General features: G+C 37.7%; 1 protein-coding gene across 5 annotated transcripts in view; it reads left to right on the forward strand.

The window, feature by feature from the left end:
• The window catches only part of kiaa1549la (KIAA1549-like a), a 200,519-nt gene that overhangs the window by 75,305 nt on the left and 103,600 nt on the right, over positions 1 to 21,614 (forward strand). For all 5 annotated transcript variants that reach the window (XM_030136533.1, XM_030136535.1, XM_030136536.1 and 2 more), the window contains exons 3-7: positions 2,179 to 3,003; positions 5,336 to 5,451; positions 14,959 to 15,181; positions 18,456 to 18,589; positions 19,505 to 19,673. In XM_030136533.1, coding sequence (XP_029992393.1) covers positions 2,179 to 3,003; positions 5,336 to 5,451; positions 14,959 to 15,181; positions 18,456 to 18,589; positions 19,505 to 19,673 — 1,467 coding nt within the window. The remainder of the gene's footprint in view (positions 1 to 2,178; positions 3,004 to 5,335; positions 5,452 to 14,958; positions 15,182 to 18,455; positions 18,590 to 19,504; positions 19,674 to 21,614) is intronic.

A 21,614-nucleotide genomic window follows, 5' to 3' on the forward strand; every position in this document is an offset into this window, starting at 1 on the left:
GAAATTAAAGTTAATTTGTTGGTTTATATAAGATTCTTATACCTTAAGTAATGCTGCAACACTAACAGATTAAAAAATAGACACTTGAGTAGATAGCAGCTGTCTGTGGTAGAAACAAAACAGCAAAGTCATCCTAATAAAGACAGTTGTACAAAGCATATCATCTTCTTTTACATAAACTGGAATTTGTACTAATGTAATCACACGCTGTAATTTGCCCATGGCTAAAATCTAATCTGGTCTTTTATTATGAAAGAGGAGGTAGAAAATTACATTACCTGTCCTTCTCCTATTCAAATAGGAGACTGCAGTGGATGTAGATTATACTGAACAGTAAAGGTATAATTTATCAGTGATTCACACGACACATTTCACTGATTTCTTCAATCATAAGACATCTTTATCAAGACTCTCCTAACTATGTAATCAATGTCATTCTCAGAATTGCTACCATGATACCAGCTCTGTCGTCATCACCATCATAATCCTCATCATCTTCCCCGTTGTCATTTTGTCACCATCTGTGTCTTGTGTTCTTCCTCATCCTCATCCTCATCCTCATCATCATGTCCTGTCTCACTCCTTTTCCTCCATTCCTGCCCAGTCCCAGACAAGCAATAACAATGACGAGAACAAGGTAATGTCTCCCACACAAGAGTTTACCGAAGCCAATGCATTTATACCCTTATTGTCCTGTGTCTCTTTGCACACTGAATCAAATCACAGCGACAATACAACACATCCTCAAGGGGTGATAAGAAAGAATCAGGCTCCTTTTCAGTCTGAAGGGATTGATTGCCTCTCTCTTGTTCACTCCAGCCTCCTCTTATCGACGCCTCCCATCGACATGAGACTCATGTCAATATTATGTCTGGAGATGATGTAGATGGATTAAATGAACCTCTGACATTAAAATGCTACTTGAGTTTACACAGTTAAATTGGATTTTTTCCCCACCCCTCTGCAAAATTGAAATTGCTGTACACTTCATCTTATGCATTTTCAATTTGACAATAACCTCCTCATCTTGTTCCTCAAACGTGAGAAAAATGACAATTCTATTCTTGACAGATTTGTTATTAACTCGCGTACTGAGTGACTTTGACGCTGTCTCATTTAAGTTTGTTATGTTTTGATCCCTTTGCATTGTAGAAGCTTTTACCTTTTGTTGTCAAAGATGTCTTGTCACAGCATCTGAGGTGCATTTGTAATTTTAGCTACATGTATCTGGATTCTACTGGATTCTCAAGCTGGTGAATTTTTTTTAGAGACTTTAGACTTTCTCCATTATCCTTAAAGGAGTGATATTTTGCTTTTTTAAATGGAATTATGCATTTTAAAACATTTCCCTGTGGTCTACATAAACTGCAAATGCTATACTTGGGTCTGAATTTTTCATTAATTCAACTCCACAGGTCCATCTTCAACCCTATTTCTGACTAATGACACCAGAAAGGTCGTTTTTACATTAACCCATGAAGACCCAGTGCTACTTTTGTGGCAGTTCCAAAATATTTTTTTCTCTATATTTAACTTTTCTTAAGTGATTTATCACCATTTAGTACAATATTATCCTCTGTATTTTACAGTTTTTCAGTGTAAATCATGTATTTTCCTATATTTAATTTATCAATTACATAGATGTTCATAAAAGATCAGATTAAAGTTATTATTAAGGTTATTTTGTCAGAGAAAACTGAAGAAAAAGTGACTTTTCAGCAAAGATATCAATAACTGAATGTAAAACGTGTCTCCATCCACTGTCATTGATCCAACTCCATGGGTTTTACTGTTGAATCAATGTTGTAGAAGATGACAGTGTTTCCATGTTCACTATGGCGCCTCTGAACGCCCAAATGGGTCATATCTGATGACCATGAAAAGACGACAAACTGCATTTTACACCAATTATTTACATGTATTGATAGGATTAGTAGATCAGAAGTTATTAAACAGTTTAGATCAGTAGATGCTTTTGGTTGCCAGTGGATGTTTGGGTCTTTTCGGGTTAATGCTGCAACTGTTCCAGGATAAATTAATGCATTTATAGTTCTACTTGGCCCATTTAAAACAAATAATTGTAGAGTATATCGTCATGTCATCAGATAGTCCAGTCCTACATGATACTATCAGTCAAAATGTTATACATGTAAATATTATGTGTTGTCTTTCCCACAGATGATCCAGTGAGCAGCCTTCCAGCCTGGGACCTCCCCACTGTCCCTGAGTCCCTCCTATCCACAGTGGGCGACCACGACATCACACTTCCCGCCAACGTCACCAGCCCTTTCTCCACCCACCAATGGAACACCACCATGCCCGTGCGCACCAGAAACACCTCAAAGCAAACCATTTCCACCACCACCGTAACCACGACTCTACCGCCGACCACCACATCGACGCCCGCTTTACTGCTATCCACCACAGCTGGAGCACATATGCAACCAGAATCCACCACGGCTTCACGCGCCCCTGCCACCGCCACAAGCCAGGACACTGTGACCAGCAATAGCCTTCATCTGACAACAGTAACCGTAACGACACCCTCAATGACCACTCTTACTGTGAACGCCTCTGAGAAGACAACAAATGCGGTAGCGACTACGAGCAATGTGACAGCGCCATTGAACACCACCGATGCCACAACTGTGCACCAGACGACAACCCTTGAACTGACGACTGCAGCTACAACTCAACCTCCAACCACCACCACCACCACAACCACACCTGCCCCAACTACCACTACCACAACCACTATCCCACCCACTACTACCACCACTGCTGCTCCAACCACAACTACACCTGCAACTACGACTGCACCCCCTACAACGACTACCACCACCACGACCACCACCACAACCACCACAACGAAGGCACCTTCAACTACTGTGTTCATCCAAACCACACCGCCCCCAACCACAACCACAGAGCCACCTTCCAGTACCGTCATCGAAGAAAGTTCTCTACCATGTAACATCACTGAGAAGTACTGGGTCAAAACAGGTATGAGTGATTCACTTTAACTAGAACAAGGGTGTCAAAGTCATTTTAGTTCAGGGGCCGCATACAGCCCAATTTGACCTCAAACTGGCAATAATGTGAAAGTAAAATAATAGCATAACCTAATAAATAATGAAAACTCAATTTTTTTTCCCTTTGTTTTAGTGCAAAACAGTATAATTACAGTATGAAAAATGGGAATAACCTGAACATCCAGAAACAACCTAAAATTTCTCCAGAAAAATAAGTACAATTTTAACAATATGATGCCCCAGCTTATCAGTTAAAACTTACAGATCACAGTGGCTCTACAAAGGCAGAAAACATTTAGTAACAGGCATCTGGAACTGAAAAATAGAGATTTTAACTTTAAAACTCAAGACTCAAAGACACTCTTAATTGTCAAAAGTTGCTTTTCTGTTGGACATATGTGCAAAACTTTACCGATATTTACTAAATGTCGAAAAAACAGAAGTGCGTAATGTCATTTTTTCCATTTAATCACAAATGCGATGATTTGTTTATTTATTATTGCGAGATGACGTGAGAAGTCACTCCATAAACATGGTGATGAGCGTAAATATAGTGTTGATTTACAGATGTATTCATTATTATTATATATTAAGCTTCTATCTCGTACTAAATTAAAAAATGATTCGGTTTCCTGGTGTGTCCACACATACCGCGCCATGTTTCTTTTAAAACTTTTTCTTCTTTGCTTGTTGTAACATCCGTCAACATCTTTTTTTTTATTCATGTGACTCAAGTTGCGGAAAAAAGTCTTTCCATTGCAATTTTGTATGATATACCATTTGCATTAAGCCTGAAAAACAACCTCTTGCCAGTGAAAAAACTTTTAATCAAAAAACAAGAGTTTTGGTGAAATTGTCGTTTTTCCATTAGATAAATTTTGATGTGCAAGTTAGATTTGTGCAACTTGAGGGTCAATGGAAAAGCGACTACTGTCTTCTGTGTAATTTTTGCACTTTGCAAATTCATCCCATGTGCTGGATAGAACCCTCTGGAGGGCCGGTTTTGGTTCACTGGCCATATGTTTGACACCCTTGGTGTAGAAAATTTGTAGTTTTCCACATGTTAGCAAAGTCACCACAGAGCCACATAATTACATCACAGTAAAGGTCTCTATATCTTCGGAAGTAAGACGGTGGCAACACTAGACAACTTCATAATTTCTGAAACAACTGTTGTTCAGTAGAAAGCAGATGTTTTTTTAGGAACATGTAGAAGACCATTTATCAAGATAGTGGCTACTTGAAAATTTGACATTTTTGAAGATGTGGTCATACTATTCCCACAACAACTCAACAAATATCAACAAATCGGCCAATGTTGAGAGCAGCCTTACCTTTGTAGATGTGTTTAATATTAAATTATGTTGTAAAGCGTGCAGATAATTCGCCTCCTTTGTGGACTCCGCTGCTTTGGTTTCATGTCCATACTGAGTCTATTTTCTCTTCTTTGGAACTGGTAGACTAGATGCTACTTCAGATGCTGGTCACACATTTTTCATTGATCTTGGTGGTCGTGATGATCCTGCCCACAGTCCCTAACATAAGTGGTTCTCAGGTCTACACTAGCAAAGTGTTGGTGTTGGTGTCACCCTTTAACCAGTTTTCTCAGCTGAGAGCCAGTTGTTTGACTGCTGAGGCACCCCAACTGGTTGATTAAGCACCAGTCCCGGTGATTAAAAGGATATATTTGTGTAAAGTTTGATCTAAACTTACATAAATAACAGTGCAGAACAGCATCATTTTAAAAGTGTGGCAGGTTAATGATGAAAACAGACTGTCAAGTGATGTGATTGATTATGGGGAGTTCTTCAGAAAGACACATTACTATTAACAAATTAGCTACAACATCTTCACTGTTGTGAGAGAGCCTGGCTTTAATAATGTGACTGGAAAATGATTAAAAAGTAATGATGACTACATGTAAAAATCCACTTTTGAAGCTGAGGCACAATGCACCTATTATGTGTCCAAGATGTAATTACATGCACACAAATTAATTAAAACTTGCACAAAAGCAGGAGCAAATTTTCCTGGAGCATAAACACTTAGATTAATAGGAAACTGGAGACTGTATCCTTTGATTTCATTCACCACAGCGGGTGTGGTATTACTAAAGCCTTTCCTGGGCTTGTCAGCAAGTTTTTACAGCCTAAGAGAAATCTAACTTGAGGCTAAAGTACAAGTAGGCACCATGGTGATACCAATTTTTTGGAGTCAATAAGTGTTATCTAACCTTAAGTTCAGACACAGATAATGTTTCTGAATACTAACAAGCTAAATATGAAAAACTTTTTTCTTCACAGTTCTGTCCATTGAGCTGCGCAGAAACCGCTTGGACCTGATCCTGAAACAGAACCTGTCCAAAGGACTGAGCCATGCTCTACAAAGAGCTCTCAATGACTCCACTGCATATGCACAGGTCAGTCTGTTTGAAAGCTTCTGTTTTATCAAGAACAAATAAGTGGGAAAAGTTCAGATGTTGAAAAAAGTCACTGGCCTATGGTGAGGTGAAGTCCTGTCCCTTTTAGCTGTACCCTGTGGAACAAAAAAGCACTATAGTCAGTGACGAGAGACAGTTAATGTTTAAATTCTATCAGTCTAAAAGAGGATTGTATAGTTCAATAAAGTTGCAAATTGTGGTGAAACTGTTGAAGTATCAGTGTGTAAAAAACATACATTGAAAGCCTGTGTACCCTAAAGTTGCAGGAGTTGTGTCATCATAATTTCTCTTTCCACAAGCAGCTCAGTCTTTGAAAATGTCACTGTAGCTTCAACATGATGAGATTTGTAAGAATTTTCATCTCTGATTCCAGTAGGGAATGTGTCATGATAACGGCTGTTTTGATCTTGGTGACATGTATCATGTGAGATGAGAGATGCAGTCCATTGAACTGTTTCACACAAAACTAGATGTTACATGACTATTTTTCAGGCTTTATTGACTTGGAAAATTATATTTAAAATAGAGAAATGTCATATGTGCTGTTGATGAAAAAAAAAAAAAGATCTGTCTTTCACCATATTTTTTTCCAAAATAAGATTAGAGATGCTCAGATGGTAGAGCATCAGACTTTTAATCTTAGGGTCCAGGGTTCAAGTCCCTGTTCAGACACAAACAGTAGGTTGGAATCTACCACTACTGTCAAGTTTTGAGGGTGGGATCTTTCTGTGTGGAGTTTGCATGTTCTCCCCATGTCTGCATGGGTTCTCTCTGTGTACTCCAGCTTCCTCCCACCATCCAAAGGCATGCACTGATAGGTTAATCCAGTGGTTCCCAAACTTTTTTGGCTCGTGACCAGATTTTAACATCACAAATTTCTGGTGACCCCAGACATTCAAAATAGAGACTTTTTTGTTCTTTTGCTAAAACTAAAATAGTTTACCATACTATGTTGCACATAAACATTAATTTTAGACAACATTTAGTCTATATAATGTATATTATTATGAACGGAGGCAGTAAAGCCAGGTGTAGATTACTGCACAAAGTGAGAATTTGATTTTTCTTGGTCAGGATATGTCCAGTCAGTCCAGCTTGGATTTACAAGGCTGACAATTAATACTGAACAAACAAGAACTCAAACTATGAATTATGAAAGAGCTGCAGCATGTGAAACTGCCCACAATGAACATTTGACAGATAAACAGTACCACAGTGCTTCAGTTTCAGCTTCACAGTTTGTCATGTCTTTTATGTATTGGGATTGTCTCTGTCAACTCACCATAGATTTTTTCTTAGTAAGTTTTTATTTTTATTTTTATCACTTACTAGAAAGGGTGACCCCATTTGAATTCCAGGTGACCCCACGTGGGGTCCTGACCCCAAGGTTGAAAAACACTGGGTTAATCGGTTAATCCAAATTGCCCGTAGGTGTGAATGTGATGGTGATTGGTTGTTCGTCTCTATATGTCAGCCCTGTGATGAACTGGTGACATGTCCAGGGTGTACCCCGTCTTCGCCCTGGGATAAGCTTCGGCGACCCCTGTGGCCCTAGTGAGGATCAAACAGGTTCAGATAATGAATGAATGAATGGACAAATGTCATGAGTTGTCGATGAAAAAAAATGGACTGTCTTACACTGTATTTTTTACCAAAATAAGATGAGGGATCAGTCGAAGGGCTGAGACTTCACCTTTCTATAACACAGTCCAGTGACCATTTTAGGGTATCAAAGAAATCCACTCAGCTGAGATCATGTCATCCATCTATCCATTTTCTACCACTTATCTGAGTTCGGGTTGTGGGAGCAAGAACCCAAACAGAGAAGCCAGGGCGAGGGGAAGAAGGGAAGTGATAGAATTCAGACTACCCAAAATCATCCTGGGTGACTTGTTAAATTCACTCTATGGAACAGACCTCCTGACCTGCATTAACAATTCAGTGAATAGTTAATGCAGGTCAGTAGAGGTAAACCTAGGCTGGTTAACAGCTATCTTATATGTGCACTTTATCTTTGCGTAGTGACACACTTAACAGATCTGTTCTCTTAAATGTTAATTAAGTGAACACAAGTGTGGCTCCTTCATTACAGTGGCTAGAAGGGCTTTTTTCATTTGATGCTAGTGAGAAAAGATAACCTAATCTTTACATTTTAATTTTACCACAGTGTTGGCTCATTATGCCTGCTGAGATGTCCCACTGTGGAGTGTGTCATTACTTTACCGTATTCTGCAGGGTTTCATTTCCATTCACTCAGCTCATAAGAACTCTTCTGAACAGTGCTAGAGACAGAGCGGGGTGACTAATGCAGACAGCGTTTGAGGCTGAAATAACCTGTTGAATAGTCGGGCAGCGGTGAAGTGAAATTATTCCAGAATTAATCATTTTTTCCCCCTTTTTTTCCCTTGCGTCATAGCAGCGCAGCCTCTCATTTGGATTTGACCGGTTTCTCCTTTAACCTGTGTCTATTTCTGTTCCCTCTTCATCCTCTATCTGCACACACTCTGTGTATTTCTCAATATTTACAGTTCTGCCGTTGCCCCCTTTCTCCATTTCCCCCTATCTGATTTGTGCGGCGGTTAAAGTCGATTGATTTTCTGCCAGCCTGTCTGTCTTGCGTGTCTGTTGGTCTGCCTGTCGTGCCTCCTTTCTGTCCACCTGCCTCTCTTCATCGCTCTGTCTGTCTGTCTTCTGTCTTCATGTGCCGGCTTTTTCTATTTTTATCCAGTTGTTTGTGCGCCTGCACTGGGAGTGACTCAGTGTCTCTAAGCTCCAGTCCACTTTCATCTACGCCCTGCCACACACACACACACACACACACACACACACACACACACATATATATATTGACACACACTCCTCAGTTTCTCTCCTCTCCATCAGATAACAGCCCGGTTTTTGACAATCTGGATCGGTCTATTAAGAGACAGCTGTAACATAAAGGTTACTAAACCAGCCAGAGCTTGAAGCCCAGGATATACAGGCTGTTTGTTGAAGCCGTGTTGGCAAATAGTGGCTTCACAGAGAACAAGGGTTGTCAAATAACACAGAATTAGCATTCAGTATTTAAATTGTGGCATCATTAAACAACACAGTTCACTATAATTATTTGTAGAAGAGGCTGCTTTAAAATGGTGGATGGAGAGGAGAAGCGGCAGCAGAGGGGAAGGTCGGATCCTGTTTTTTATTAGATACAGCATTTGCTTTTCAAGTATGCAGACAGAAGTGAAATAAAAAACAACCTTGTGGTTTCTCCAGGGTGCCCAAGCAAGTCTGGTGATATTGTTTTTGTTGTCAGCACATCTCCCGACGACAACAAACAAGCAATGAATGAAACAAGACGCGGTAGCTTGTAATATGGGCTACTCTGACTGACAGTCCACTTATGCAGAGTGTCCAATTAATGGGAGGGGATGTTTTTCACACTGTGTGTTGTTTTTTAATATGTTTGTTTTAACACATTATCACTGGAAAGGTGGAGGTGCCAGAAACGGTTGCTAGGGAGAGAAATTTTTTTTTTTTTCATTTTTGCACTTTTGACCAAAACACTTCATCAAAGTTGTTCATCCAGAACAGACCCAGTATATCAGGGAAAATAATATGCGCAGCTGTTTGTATTTTTGCTGTTCCGAAACCTTCTGATATTAAAACTTTATCTCCCTGTTAGCAACTCGGTGAGATACACTTAACCACGGGGAATTTTAGGCTCTGTGAATAGATGTTTCTGTAATCCCAAATTACACTTGTACTACGCTAAAAAAAATCTAAATCTTATCAAGTGTATTTTACTCATTTCTAGTCAAAATATCTCATCACACTTAAAATAAGACATAATCACCTAAAGAGTAACTTTTCAGTGAGATATAAGAACATTTTTAGACAATAGATCTTGAAAATCTTATTTCAAGAAATCTTACCAAGATAATTTTCACTTGTTCCATTGTCAGATTTCTTTGCTTAAGTCAAGCAAAAATATCTTGTATAAATTTGTTTAAACTTGTTTTTATAAGGGCATTTTTTCCAGTGTACAGACAGCCACTCTATGCTGGCTGTAACTGTCCTTCATTGAAATTGTCTTGAGAAATACCATGTCAGGAATCATCAGACCCTCTGATTAAATGTACAGATCTAACTTAATCTAACTTAGGGCGACACGGTGGTGCAGTGGTTAGCACTCATGCCTCACAGCAAGAAGGTCCTGGGTTCGATTCCAACATCAGTCGACGGGGGATGGGACCTTTCTGTGTGGAGTTTGCATGTTCTCCCTGTGTCTGCGTGGGTTCTCTCCGGGTACTCCCACCATCCAAAGACATGCACTGATAGGTTAATTGGTTAATCTAAATTGCCCATAGGTGTGAATGTGAGAGTGATTGTTTGTCTCTATATGTTCAGCCCTGCGATGACCTGGCGACTTGTCCAGGGTGTACCCCACCTTTGCCCCTATGTAGCTGGGATAGGCTCCAAGTGACCCCCGTGACCCTAGTGAGGATAAAGCGGGTTCAGAAAATGAATGAATGAATAATCTAACTTTAAATAATTGTTTCATGGTGTATGAATGACCAATTCTACAACAGACAAAATGTAAAATCCTGACTTTAAAACAGTAGTTTAGAAACCAGTGGCTGGTGTCATGGTGCCTCCATCTACTTTATACAGTCTGTGCTTGAGCCCTAGTTGAGTGCAGTACTTAAGTTCTACCATGAAGGAGTTAAGTTCTAATTTTACTTATACATTTATTTTTATAGGACTTCAAGCCCAGACTTCCTCCGACAACTACATAGGATTTCACTTATACAGATGTAATGTTTGATTTCCATGTATTAAGATCAGTATGTGCATAAAAAATGAAAACATACTGTAGATGTACTTTACATAATGTTTAAAGTGTATTTAAGACCTATTGGTCATATATTAATATATGCTGTTTGTTTTGGTAATTCGAAGATGTGTTTGATATGCAGTATTGGTCTAAAGTCTGAGGCCACATTTAACTGTGTTGTTTTTGCAGGGTTGAAAGGAGCATACATATTTATTTCTCATTCTCTTTGTTGAATGAAACTTGGTTTAAAACATGAGAAAATTAATGCCATGTATCTCATGTTTTCTGAACAAAAGGGTTAAAGACATGTTAAATGCAAAAGGAGGTCACACTAAACGGTACCACTTTGGTTTATAGAAGTTGTTGTGTTTAAAGCTTTTGTTTTTAATGCTGTACATACTTCACATATATCCAGACTGGATTATTAATCAATGCACGAATCAGAGACAAACGTATACAGCCGTGGAAAAAATTATTAGACCATCAAAAGTCATCAAAAACAGTGGCTATGCAATCAAGTACTAACTCCTGTGTGTATCATGTGACTAAAACAGACAGAAAAGAAAACATGGAATGCCTAAAAGCACTGTTTTTGTCAGTACAATGACATAGATATTGATGTAAGAACTGAAGTGATTTTGGTTATCAAGAAAACCATGGAAAATGAATAGATATCAGCTCTGAAATTAAACTATTATAAGCTATTTTTGTTGTTCTCATTATATTTGTCCAAACAAATGTACCTTTAGTTGTACCAGGCATTAAAATGAACAAGAAATTGAAGAAAACAAGGGTGGTCTAATAATTTTTCCATGACTGTATGTGTGGTCATTAGAACATTTCTAAACCAACAAACCTAATTTGGACTGGGACTTTTGCACAGAACTGTATATAAACATAAATGTTACATTTGTTAGAAACGTACATCTTCATTTATGCATTGGTGTGTATGTGATCATGTTATATGTGGTATATATTACAGTATATCACTCTTGATATTGGGGCATATTTGAACTGAAAGAGGACTTCCAAAACCAGGAGTACTTGAAATACTTTCTTCCCCTTTATGAATCCATAATCTGTTTTAAAATCTTATAAAAAGACATAGAAACAAAATCTCCCATTTTTTAATATATTTAAAAAGCATTTCAAGCAAAAATTGTTGGTGCTTTATGCTTAGTGTAACCCACCACAGCCTAATGAACCAAAAGAAAAAGTAAACATAAACAGAGCGACTTCAAAAATACGCCTGACCCAAAACCCCGCATAGCTGATATACAAATTATGTAAACTCTATTTATGTAGGTAAAGGCCCATGTCTGACTATTAAATTATCTGAGACAATTGGAATATGCTGATTGCAATAAGACTTAGGAAAAGGAAATTAATCATCGTTAGATAGATAGGCAACTGTTTTAAAATATGTTTTGTAGTTATTTAGAACATTTGATGTCTTAAAGTTTATAATGTAAATTATCTCCCGTATTACATGTTTAAGGGTCCCCATTTATAAACTGAGGACTGCTTCTGGGATGTCCTGTTACTTAATGCATTTTGTTAATGAATTGTTGATTTTAATAATTGTTTGGGATAATTTTGTAATTGATTGATTGATAGATTTCAAAACAAGTCGCACTGTTTTGATGGTAGCTGATGATCTGATCTGGTCTGATTGGCTGAGTACGACACAGAACCAGTGGAAACCAGAAGCAAAAACAAAAAAAAATGTCATTACATCACATTTTAAATGCTAAGATGGAACAATTAGTTTCAATCTCTTCCATCTTAAAAGACACTAAGGAGGTACGGATATAAAAGTCCCTTGCAGTGTTTGACCACATCTGGAAAACACAGTCATTCCTTGGTTATTCTTTTTGAATTAAGCCCTAAAATGACAGATCCGAAAGCCTTTTGTTTTCTAATGAAATGCAAAATCCAAAGGTGGGTTGTTGAGTATAAATGGAAACTAAAGAGCTGCTTGGGAAACCGGGGCTAAAGCTTTGCAAGCATTTAGGCGGAAAATAATGATGGCAGACAGGTAGCGTTTGGAAGACAGTGTGAATTTTGTTTGATTTTTTTTGTTGTTGGTTCCCGAGAAGAGAGGCGAGGAGAAGATGAGGGGAGGAGGTAATGAGATACCGTTACACCAAGAGGATTGGGTTTTTACAAGAGAAATAGTTCCCAAGGGCGACGGGCTTACGGTTACAGAGGAGAGCAGAGCAGAGGAAATGAAGGATGAGGAAAGAGGACAGCCATAGTAACAACAGCCACAGCTGCTCAGTGTGGCGGAGGGTAGAGGAAGGTGGGCGGTATACGGTTCCAGAAATACAAGCCTTGACTCACCGCCGATTGTTGTCTGTGTGTGTTTTTCCGGGACACAGTTACTCAGATTTATGACTGTCGAAGGCTAAAGCTGAAATATGCCCTCAAGGCAGATTCGGTGTTATAAAAAGAGCAAGGATTAACTATTCTATTTAAATACTATAAATATTCATGTCTGATACATTTGCATTCTAAACCCATTGCTCAAGAACAACATGTATCGCAAAAAGATGCTTTACATTGCATCTTTAGTGTAGGTTTCTGTTCTTGTTTCACCTCTTTTGCACAGATTTCTTCTGTGATATTGTTTTCCTGGTTCTTTGCAGTACGTGCTGTGAAATAAGAATAGAAGTCCTACAGAAACACAAGGTTTTAAGGGCATTATACAGTGTCTCCATAGGGTGAAACTCACATTACATCTCTATCATTATATGCTGTTCGTGATACAGTACAACAAAGAAATCTCAAGACAGTGAAAAAGACTGTGTCTGGGAAATGAGTGTGAAAAATATCCAGCCCTTATTGTTGTTATAAGGAAAGTAATGATACTCTGTCTTACATACTGTGTTTTTATTGCTTATATTAAGCACAACTTGCATAAATTGTGCCATTTTTCTTTCGATGTTATATTTTTGTTGTGGTTTTAAGAAATCCAGCCCAATTTGTTTTTGCATTATACAGTATATTGAACATTGTTTGTCTTCTTTCTAGATGGGCTGTATTTGCAGTGTTGCAATGGTATCATATTTGATATTCTGATACTAGGCAACACAAACATCTATGATTCATCACAACATCTGTGCAAATAGAGACAAAAACATCTCTTTGACTGTAAACTTCCAAGTGTCACAGTATAGAATGAATGCTTTAGTGCTCTATCCTCAAAATTATGTCTATGTGTGTATTATGTTTATATATAAGGGTGCTTCTTTTTTTTTTTTTCTTCAGTTCTCTTCATATTGGTATTTTCCATGGTTCACATATTTATTCACATAACAACTCACCATTCTCATCTGAAAATTACAATTAAATCTCACAGCAATATGTCCATGACTCCACAGACAATACATATAAGGATGATATGTCCTCCTTCAGCAATACCAAAGATGTCATTTTTACAATACAATATTAAGAACTAAACTCCCTAGAACAGGACTGCTTGGGTGCAATATATGGGTGCTTCTATGAAACTGGTCCCTAAAAACAGGACAGAGGGGCTAAAAATTTAAACCAGATGTACTGTAGACTAATGTTATGAAGCAAGTTTGGAAGCACTTTGGGTCTATTTTGAAAATAGATATTTACTTAGATAAAAGAGAAACTATTTTTCAGATAAAACACATTTATATATTATTTTTATACAAAAAATTGCATGTAACATGGTAAAAAGGAAACAAAAATTACTATTTTTTAGAATATCTTTTTATTCTCTCACAGGTACATTTTGGGAATTGAACTAATTACCCAAAGCAGAGTGTTTCACAAAAATGGCCGCTGTTGTTAAATCACTCGCAATTTATTTGTGTTTAAATGGGCAGGTTCTGCATGTAACATGAGTGGACACGATGGGTTACATACAAAACCTCGAATGAGACTAAAATTCATGAAAAACCCACATGTCTGGATTAGAAAAACCACTAGGATCATCAAATTTAACACAGTGTCTTTATTTATTGTCTATGTAAGACCATTTACAGCCATGTTTCCAGATCAAATGCACTGACACCTAGGTAGCTTTTCCTGTCCTAATTTTGGTCCTAGTTTTGGCCCCAGTATTTTATTAAAAATTCATTAACTTTGGGATGGCTCTGCATTTATGTGAGGTCATCATTAGGTATATCCTGGGGGAAAATATGTCTAAATTGTTCTTTTATTATTGGGTCTAAAAAGCTGGTAAAGTGCCAGATACCAAAATGAACCCAATTTTATAGAAGCACCCAAATATAAAAACATGACAAAGCAAGATGTTCTTATTACAAACAATGAAAACACTTATTTAAGATAAACTCAATTTTCTGCAATTGAAAAGTTCTTACAATTAGGAAAACTTTCTTGTATTCTACTGAGATCTTGTTTGTAAACCAGTGCTGTACTTGTTACCGGTCAAGTTTAGCTCAATATTAATTGGAATATCTAATTAAAAGCAGAGTTCCATTTCAAATTTCATTTACCTTTAGACCAAAAATATGATTTGCAAGGTTAAATATAAGATTAGATAGAGGCAGTGACTAGTGAGTGCATGTATTCATAAATGTAATTATACTTGGCACCAGTATGGTATAGTATTTTTCTGTGTGAAATGTTCTGAAAAGGACTAACGCATTGTCCTTGTGTTTCTGTCACAGGTGGAACATGATGTGTGCGGTTCCCACAATGTGACGTTGGGTTACTATGTGGCCAGCGGTAAAACTGTCTACATTTCATCTGTGGTGGTCGAAGCGCTGAATGTATACGGATTCGACAAGCTGCTGTCGGACATCAGACAGCACACACCCCTGATTAAGGCAGTCCTGGTTCCTGTGGCAACCTGGGTGCCTGTTCCGAGCATTCACCTGCAGCTAAAAACAGGTGAGGAGCTAAAATAAGACAGACTACATAACATAATCTCACAAAAAGCCTGATTACGGTCTAATGATGTTGGTACTAGTGGTGGACTATGAAAGGATAAAAAACAAAAAAAAAAAACACCAGAGGTTACAGACGCACAGAGAGGAGGAGGGAGAGCAAAGAGAACGAGAGAATACAATGAGAGAACAGGGAGGGAGACACAGGGGAAGAGTAGAGCAGAGACGAAATTAGAAAATTCTGATTACATGTCTGCTCTCCTTTACTCTTCCCTGATACCCTAAATCCCATACAAACTCCCATGATTGCAGAGCAAAGGCAAATTGGTCTATTCGTTTAGTCAGTCTCTTAAGCCTCTTAAAAAACACACTTCTCTACACACATGCGCATCTACATCAAGTCTGGTGGGAACAAGGAGGGAAAAATAGATGTGCAGATTTGTAACCAAGGGGCAACAAATGTGGCTCGAGATTGAAGCCAGTGCAGAAGTGTAATACCATTAATGGCCAGTTTCTTGTTTTGTTGTTTTTTTTTAAACTTTTATTTAACCAGATAGAATCCCATTGAGATCGAAATCTCTTTGACAAGGGTGACCTGGCTAAGAGGTCAGCAGCACATACCATGAAAGAAAACAGGTTTTACAGACAGGTAGTAACAGTCAATTAAAACACACAGTAATAATATTCTAATGACAGAAAAGTTAGTTTTTTAAAGTGCAAAAATTTAGTTGAGGTCACAGCGATTTAAAAACACAGGCATTTTCTGATTAACTCTCGCTGTCTTGTCTGTAAGACGGAGCAAAAAGCTTGAAATGACATGAGTTCAGGCATTTTCAGCTCCACTTGAAGCGTATTCCAGGCAAAGGGGGCGACAAAGGTAAAAGCTTGCTTCCCCAATTCAGTTCTAACTTTGGGTACATTCAAATAATATACATTACAAGATCATAAAGAATATTGACTGGTTGATCTTTGGAGAAAAGAGGATAGGTATGACGGTACCATACCTAGAAGAGCTTTGTAGATTAAGGTTAACCAATGGGTCAACCTTCACAAATTCAAAGATGGCCACTCAGCTTTAGCATATAGTTCACAGTGATGAGTGAGGCAATTAAAACTAGTAAAAAAGCATAGTGCACAGTGGTATACAGTATTTAACAGTAGATACTGGCTTCAAATGCTGATAGATACTGGTCTCGCTTATTTATTTGGGTCCTCTAATAAGTATTCTGCTGGTTCCGAAAACAGGATTATAGATTATGTATATTTCAGGATTTGCTCTATTGCTTATCTGCTGTCAGACGTTCGATTTCTATTTATTGAGTAGAACGTTGACAGCGTGACTATATTTGTGGTTAAGACATCCCCAAATTAACATGTACAAGGATACTATTTCATGAAGTTGTATTATTATTTCAACTACAATAGCTGGTTTGTTAGCATACCTTAGCTAATTAGCGCATGTATACATTTTACAGGGTTCCTATGGGTCTTAAAAAGTCTTAAAAGTCTTGAATTTAGAAATCTGCATTTAAAACCTTAAAAAAGTATTTAAAAAGTATTAAATTTGATATGGTAGGTCTTAAGTTATGTTGCCATCAACTTGTGCGCTGTATTGTGTTTAAATGTGTCTGGGAAATGACCAAACTGCAAAGAAAGTAACTTTAGTCTACTCAGTTTCACCTGTTCCAACCTGACAATTTATATTGAAATTATTACTAACTTTACATCCCCCAGTGAGAAATGACTCACAGTGGTAGAGTAAATAAATACATTTTCTTAAATTCTAGGTGTCACACATTTTTGCCAGCTGTGAATGGGCATTAAATTCTGTTCTAAGTAGTCTGAAAAAAGTCTTAACAAGTCATAAATTTAACTCGTAGAAACCTGTAGGAACCCTGATTATAGGATGACTTTATATCAGGTAGGTAGGTAGGTAGATAGATAGATAGATAGATAGATAGAAAAATCTATAATAAATAATAAAGGAATTAGAATTGTGGCATTGACCCTGACAGCAGCATAGTCAACCAGTGTTTTCAGTTACGTTAGCAGTAGCATTAGCTTAGCAGGTTCCACCCTTTTGTCCAAATATGGCTGTTTTGGACTGTGAAAAGCCAAAATGGAAACAGATAAAACAGTAATCTAACAATAATCTAAAGCAGTGTTATTACAATGTTATTAAAACCTTGGAGAAGTACGTTTGGTGCGATGGTGATTTCATTTACTTCACTTGGTAGATTCTGCAGTGGTGTGGATGATTAAATTAAAGACACCACTTGCAGGTGACCAGTACTATATTGTTTTCAAACATAGGTATTGATTGCACTTACAACATTTACAACACAGCAAGTGAAAGCACTTGCATCTTGTAACGTTAGATCTCAGAGTATGGTGATATAGGACAAACTACGGTGATCTATTTGCCCTGCACCAGACAGCAGAAAAACAAAACTAACTGATAAATGCAGCCACTAGTTTTGAAGAAGGACACAAGTTTACAGATGCTAATTGTAGAAACTTTAGCCTTTAAAAAGAAAATGTTCCAATGCAGCTGTGTACAAAGTAGGCACTTAAGGCAGGATCCAAAATCCATTTCTGTCTTTTTCAGCTCATAAACCGTAAATACACTTTATATGCCAGTTTACCATCCCCAGTGCAGTGTGCATAAGATTACCAACTGGGTCAGCTCTGTTTGTCTGTGCGATATGTGGTGGACTATGAGACCAGTGTAGGATGTAGAGGATGTAGTTCTTTTTTCCGTCTTTAGAAGATCTCGCCCGCACTCATAAGCACCACAGAATGAATTTAGGTCAGAATATTGTTCCACCTCTCCTATCTCCTGTCCTTTTAGAGGTTTTAAAAAAGAGCAGAGGAGCGCAGCGTACGAGGATGGGATGGAGGGCGATTGCGGTAAAAGGACTGACAACATTAATAACATCCTCTATAATCTGCTGATGGACTCAATATTGTTTACCCTGATCCAGCTGGTGTGGAGCTCTGTGACGCTGACAGACAACTCCTTTTAGTTGTTCTCATTCTAGATAGTGAGGATAATCCTCTTTCTGTGTCTCACCGCTTAGGTTTATCAGTCACACACACACTCATGTAACATCTATCTACAGCACTACTTTCATTAATACCAAAACCCCAGATATAGTTTCCAGATGCAACCTGATTAAGTAGATTGTTCTGGAGTTTTTAAGTAAATTCACCATTGTGCTTCTTTGTCGCTGCAGTGGCTAAATATAATTTGTTGTCTCACTTATTCCCCCCGGCAGTGCTGAGGTTTGTGGGCCCGACAGACAACATCTACTCCTGCAGTTTCGTCCAGATGTTGGAGCAAAGGTTGGAGAATGCCTTCGACGAGGCTCAGGACAAAGTGCTGGAGACATACAACAGGCTCACTGTCGAGGTACTGTGTGGGATCACGGAGGCTATTTTTAGTGCAAAATGCAGACAGAAAAGTATGTCATATTTGCATATGGCATGCTAATGAGGGTAATACAGCTAATGAGCCTCGCTGTGAAATCCCGGACACTTACAACAGTACAACCTGCTGCCTTGCTTGACACACTGATGCAACTCTTTCTTTAGTGCAAATGGGGAAAACCAGCAGTAGCACTAATTTTTCCAATAAAAGGTCTCAAACGTCTGACAGTTTTGTCAGCAATTTACATTTAAAGGAGAAAACGACTATAGAGGCCTGTAATTCTTTATTAATGGAGACACAATCAAAGCTAATTTTTCTTCTGTTACCTCTTCTTTATCCTGCTATTTTCAATTTCTTTCCCTCTTTCTAAGTTCCTTTCTCTTCCTGTCTGGCTGTTGAGGTACTCTCATGACTGTGGGATATACATGTACATGCACACACTATCATAATCACAAAGTAGGTCTCAGCGAAACAGAGGCAGATATAGGGTCCATTTATTATTCATCTTCTGAAATATTTACACTCATGGAAGAATGTGATGGGAATTCCACGTATCTTGTATCATCTACTTTACTACTGTGACTCACTCCCATTATTTTCAGAGCAGCTCACAGGTCTTATTATAGTCTTAAGATAAAAAGAAATACGTTCATTCAAAGTGTCATATTGTGTCTGGAGCTCTGTTATGCATTGTTTATGTGGCTCTTAGACATTTGGTACAATAGCATAAGATATCTCTCTATGAATGGTTGAATTATACATCTGTGTGCTCACTTCTGCCTGTTTGCGTGGTTGCGCGATAAAGACTCAGGAAGTCTTTCCTGTGGAGGACACAGTAACAAATAATTTGGTCAGATAAAATATTAATATACATATGTATTATGTGTTCATATTTAGATCCAGAGTGTTTCCCAGGACCCGGGCTCTCCGTCTGTCACCCTGGTGTATGTGGTGAAGAACCAGGATGCGATTCTTAACGGCACCATCTCCAGTGGCCTTCTCAGCCAGCTGACCGCTGAGCTGGTGGGCTACTTCCTGTTCTACCCGCCCCTCATCATTGCTGAGCGTAAGTTAAACAAAAAACCCCACTGTGCATCCTTACGTCGTGTGTGCAGTGTTGGAGAAAACTACATACATGATTAAAGAAACACCATATAATAACACATGCAATTTACGATTAAAAAGCTCTTAAAGATCAGGTAGTAAACAAAACTCAAACACCTGTCATCATTAGCCCAGGCATTTCAATATACAGTCACGGAAAAATTATTATACCAGATGCACATAATGGTATGCGTTATTGTGTGTTCCTCTGGGCAATGTTTGATTTGTCGATTTGCTGAAATTGTGACTTTTGCGACTAAACTCAGAATACTAATTTTGAGTTGTAATTTTGAGTTTTCTCTCTTACAGTCACGGAAAAAAATATTAGACCATCAAAAGTCATCAAAAACAATAGTTATGCAATCAAGTACTAACTCCTGTGTGTATCATGTGACTAAAACAGACAGAAAATAAAACATGGAATGACTAAAAGCACTGTTTTGTCAGTAGAATGCCATAGATATTGATGTAAGAACTGAGGTGATTTTGGTTATTATCAAGAAAACATGGAAAATGGATAAATATCAACTCTGAAATTTAACTCTTATGAGCTATTTTTGTTGTTATCATTATATTTGTCCAAACAAATGTACCTTTAGTTGTACCAGGCATTAAAATGAACAAGAAACTGAAGAAATCAAGGGTGGTCTAACAGTTTTTTCTGCAACTGTACATGAAATGGTAATTAATTTCAGTCACTGATTGGAGATTACGAAGGGATAATATTTGAAATTTTTATTGCAGGGTGCAGATCCTTACAAATTCTTTAATGTGATTGTCCTAAATTAAGGCCTTAATTGTCCTTAACAATGATAATTAATCCTTACATCTGACACTCAAAGGTCTTAAAAATTCCACAGACATTATAAATGATATTGCTATATTTGCTTTGTAAATGTTTTGTGCAGAATTAGTCAGATGTGTAATTAGTGTTGATCATTTTCTTCTAATGGAGATGGGAATAAGTGGAGCATCCAACAGTCAGTCATGGTTGGAGGGGTTCAGGTATGAGATTTGGCAGCTTCAACATCAGATGCACATAATGGTATGCATTATTGCGCATCCGTCTGGGCAATGTTTAAAGACCCTGGTGCTAAAAGTACTGAAATCACAAAAAAAGTCTGTTATAAGTATCTATAGGGTGTACTTACCTAAACAAACACATATTTATGCTCAACTTGAATTGTCCAAAAATGTGACTTGAGTACTTTTAGCACCAGGGTCTTCCATTTGTTGATATGCTTAAATTGTGACTTTATAATCTCAGAATCAATTGAGGTTTTGTGTTGTAATTTTGAGTTTTCTCTCATAAATGTCCGACTTTAATCTAAGAGAATATTTGTTAAATTCTTGCAATTTATGACATTAATCTAAGAAAGTATGAGCTATTTCGCAAAATATTTCTTATACCTAATACGACCATAATACGATATCATGCTCTATTAATTTGGTATTATGGACTCACATTTTAACACTGTTTTCGATTGGTTTGAGCTTTCGTCTGATCCATCTCACAAGATTAGTTCAATCTTTAAGCATCATGTTTCACTTTGGTATATAGTCGCATTATCATTCCATTCTTAAAAAGGGTAACCAGTAACCTGCAGTTTGTTATATTCATAGTAGCGCCTGCAGTCAGCAATGGTCTGGATATTAAAGTTGATCTAATTAATGCTCAGTTAGATTATGATCTCAGCTCTCTGCTGCAGTTCATCTCTTCACTACGGCCAAGTTTAGCAGTAATCTATTGAATGAAATCAGTGTGTTGGACATAGAGAGGCTTTAATTACACATCAACTTCATTTATGGCAAAATTGATTTGATAAAATGTTCAGTTTTTAATCATTATTCAATAGTCACTGTAAACCATGACCTCCCCAGGCACATAAAACAATGCGTAACT

This window comes from Sphaeramia orbicularis, chromosome 6 (genome assembly GCF_902148855.1).
Source record: "Sphaeramia orbicularis chromosome 6, fSphaOr1.1, whole genome shotgun sequence".
Taxonomy (NCBI): Eukaryota; Metazoa; Chordata; class Actinopteri; order Kurtiformes; family Apogonidae; genus Sphaeramia; species Sphaeramia orbicularis.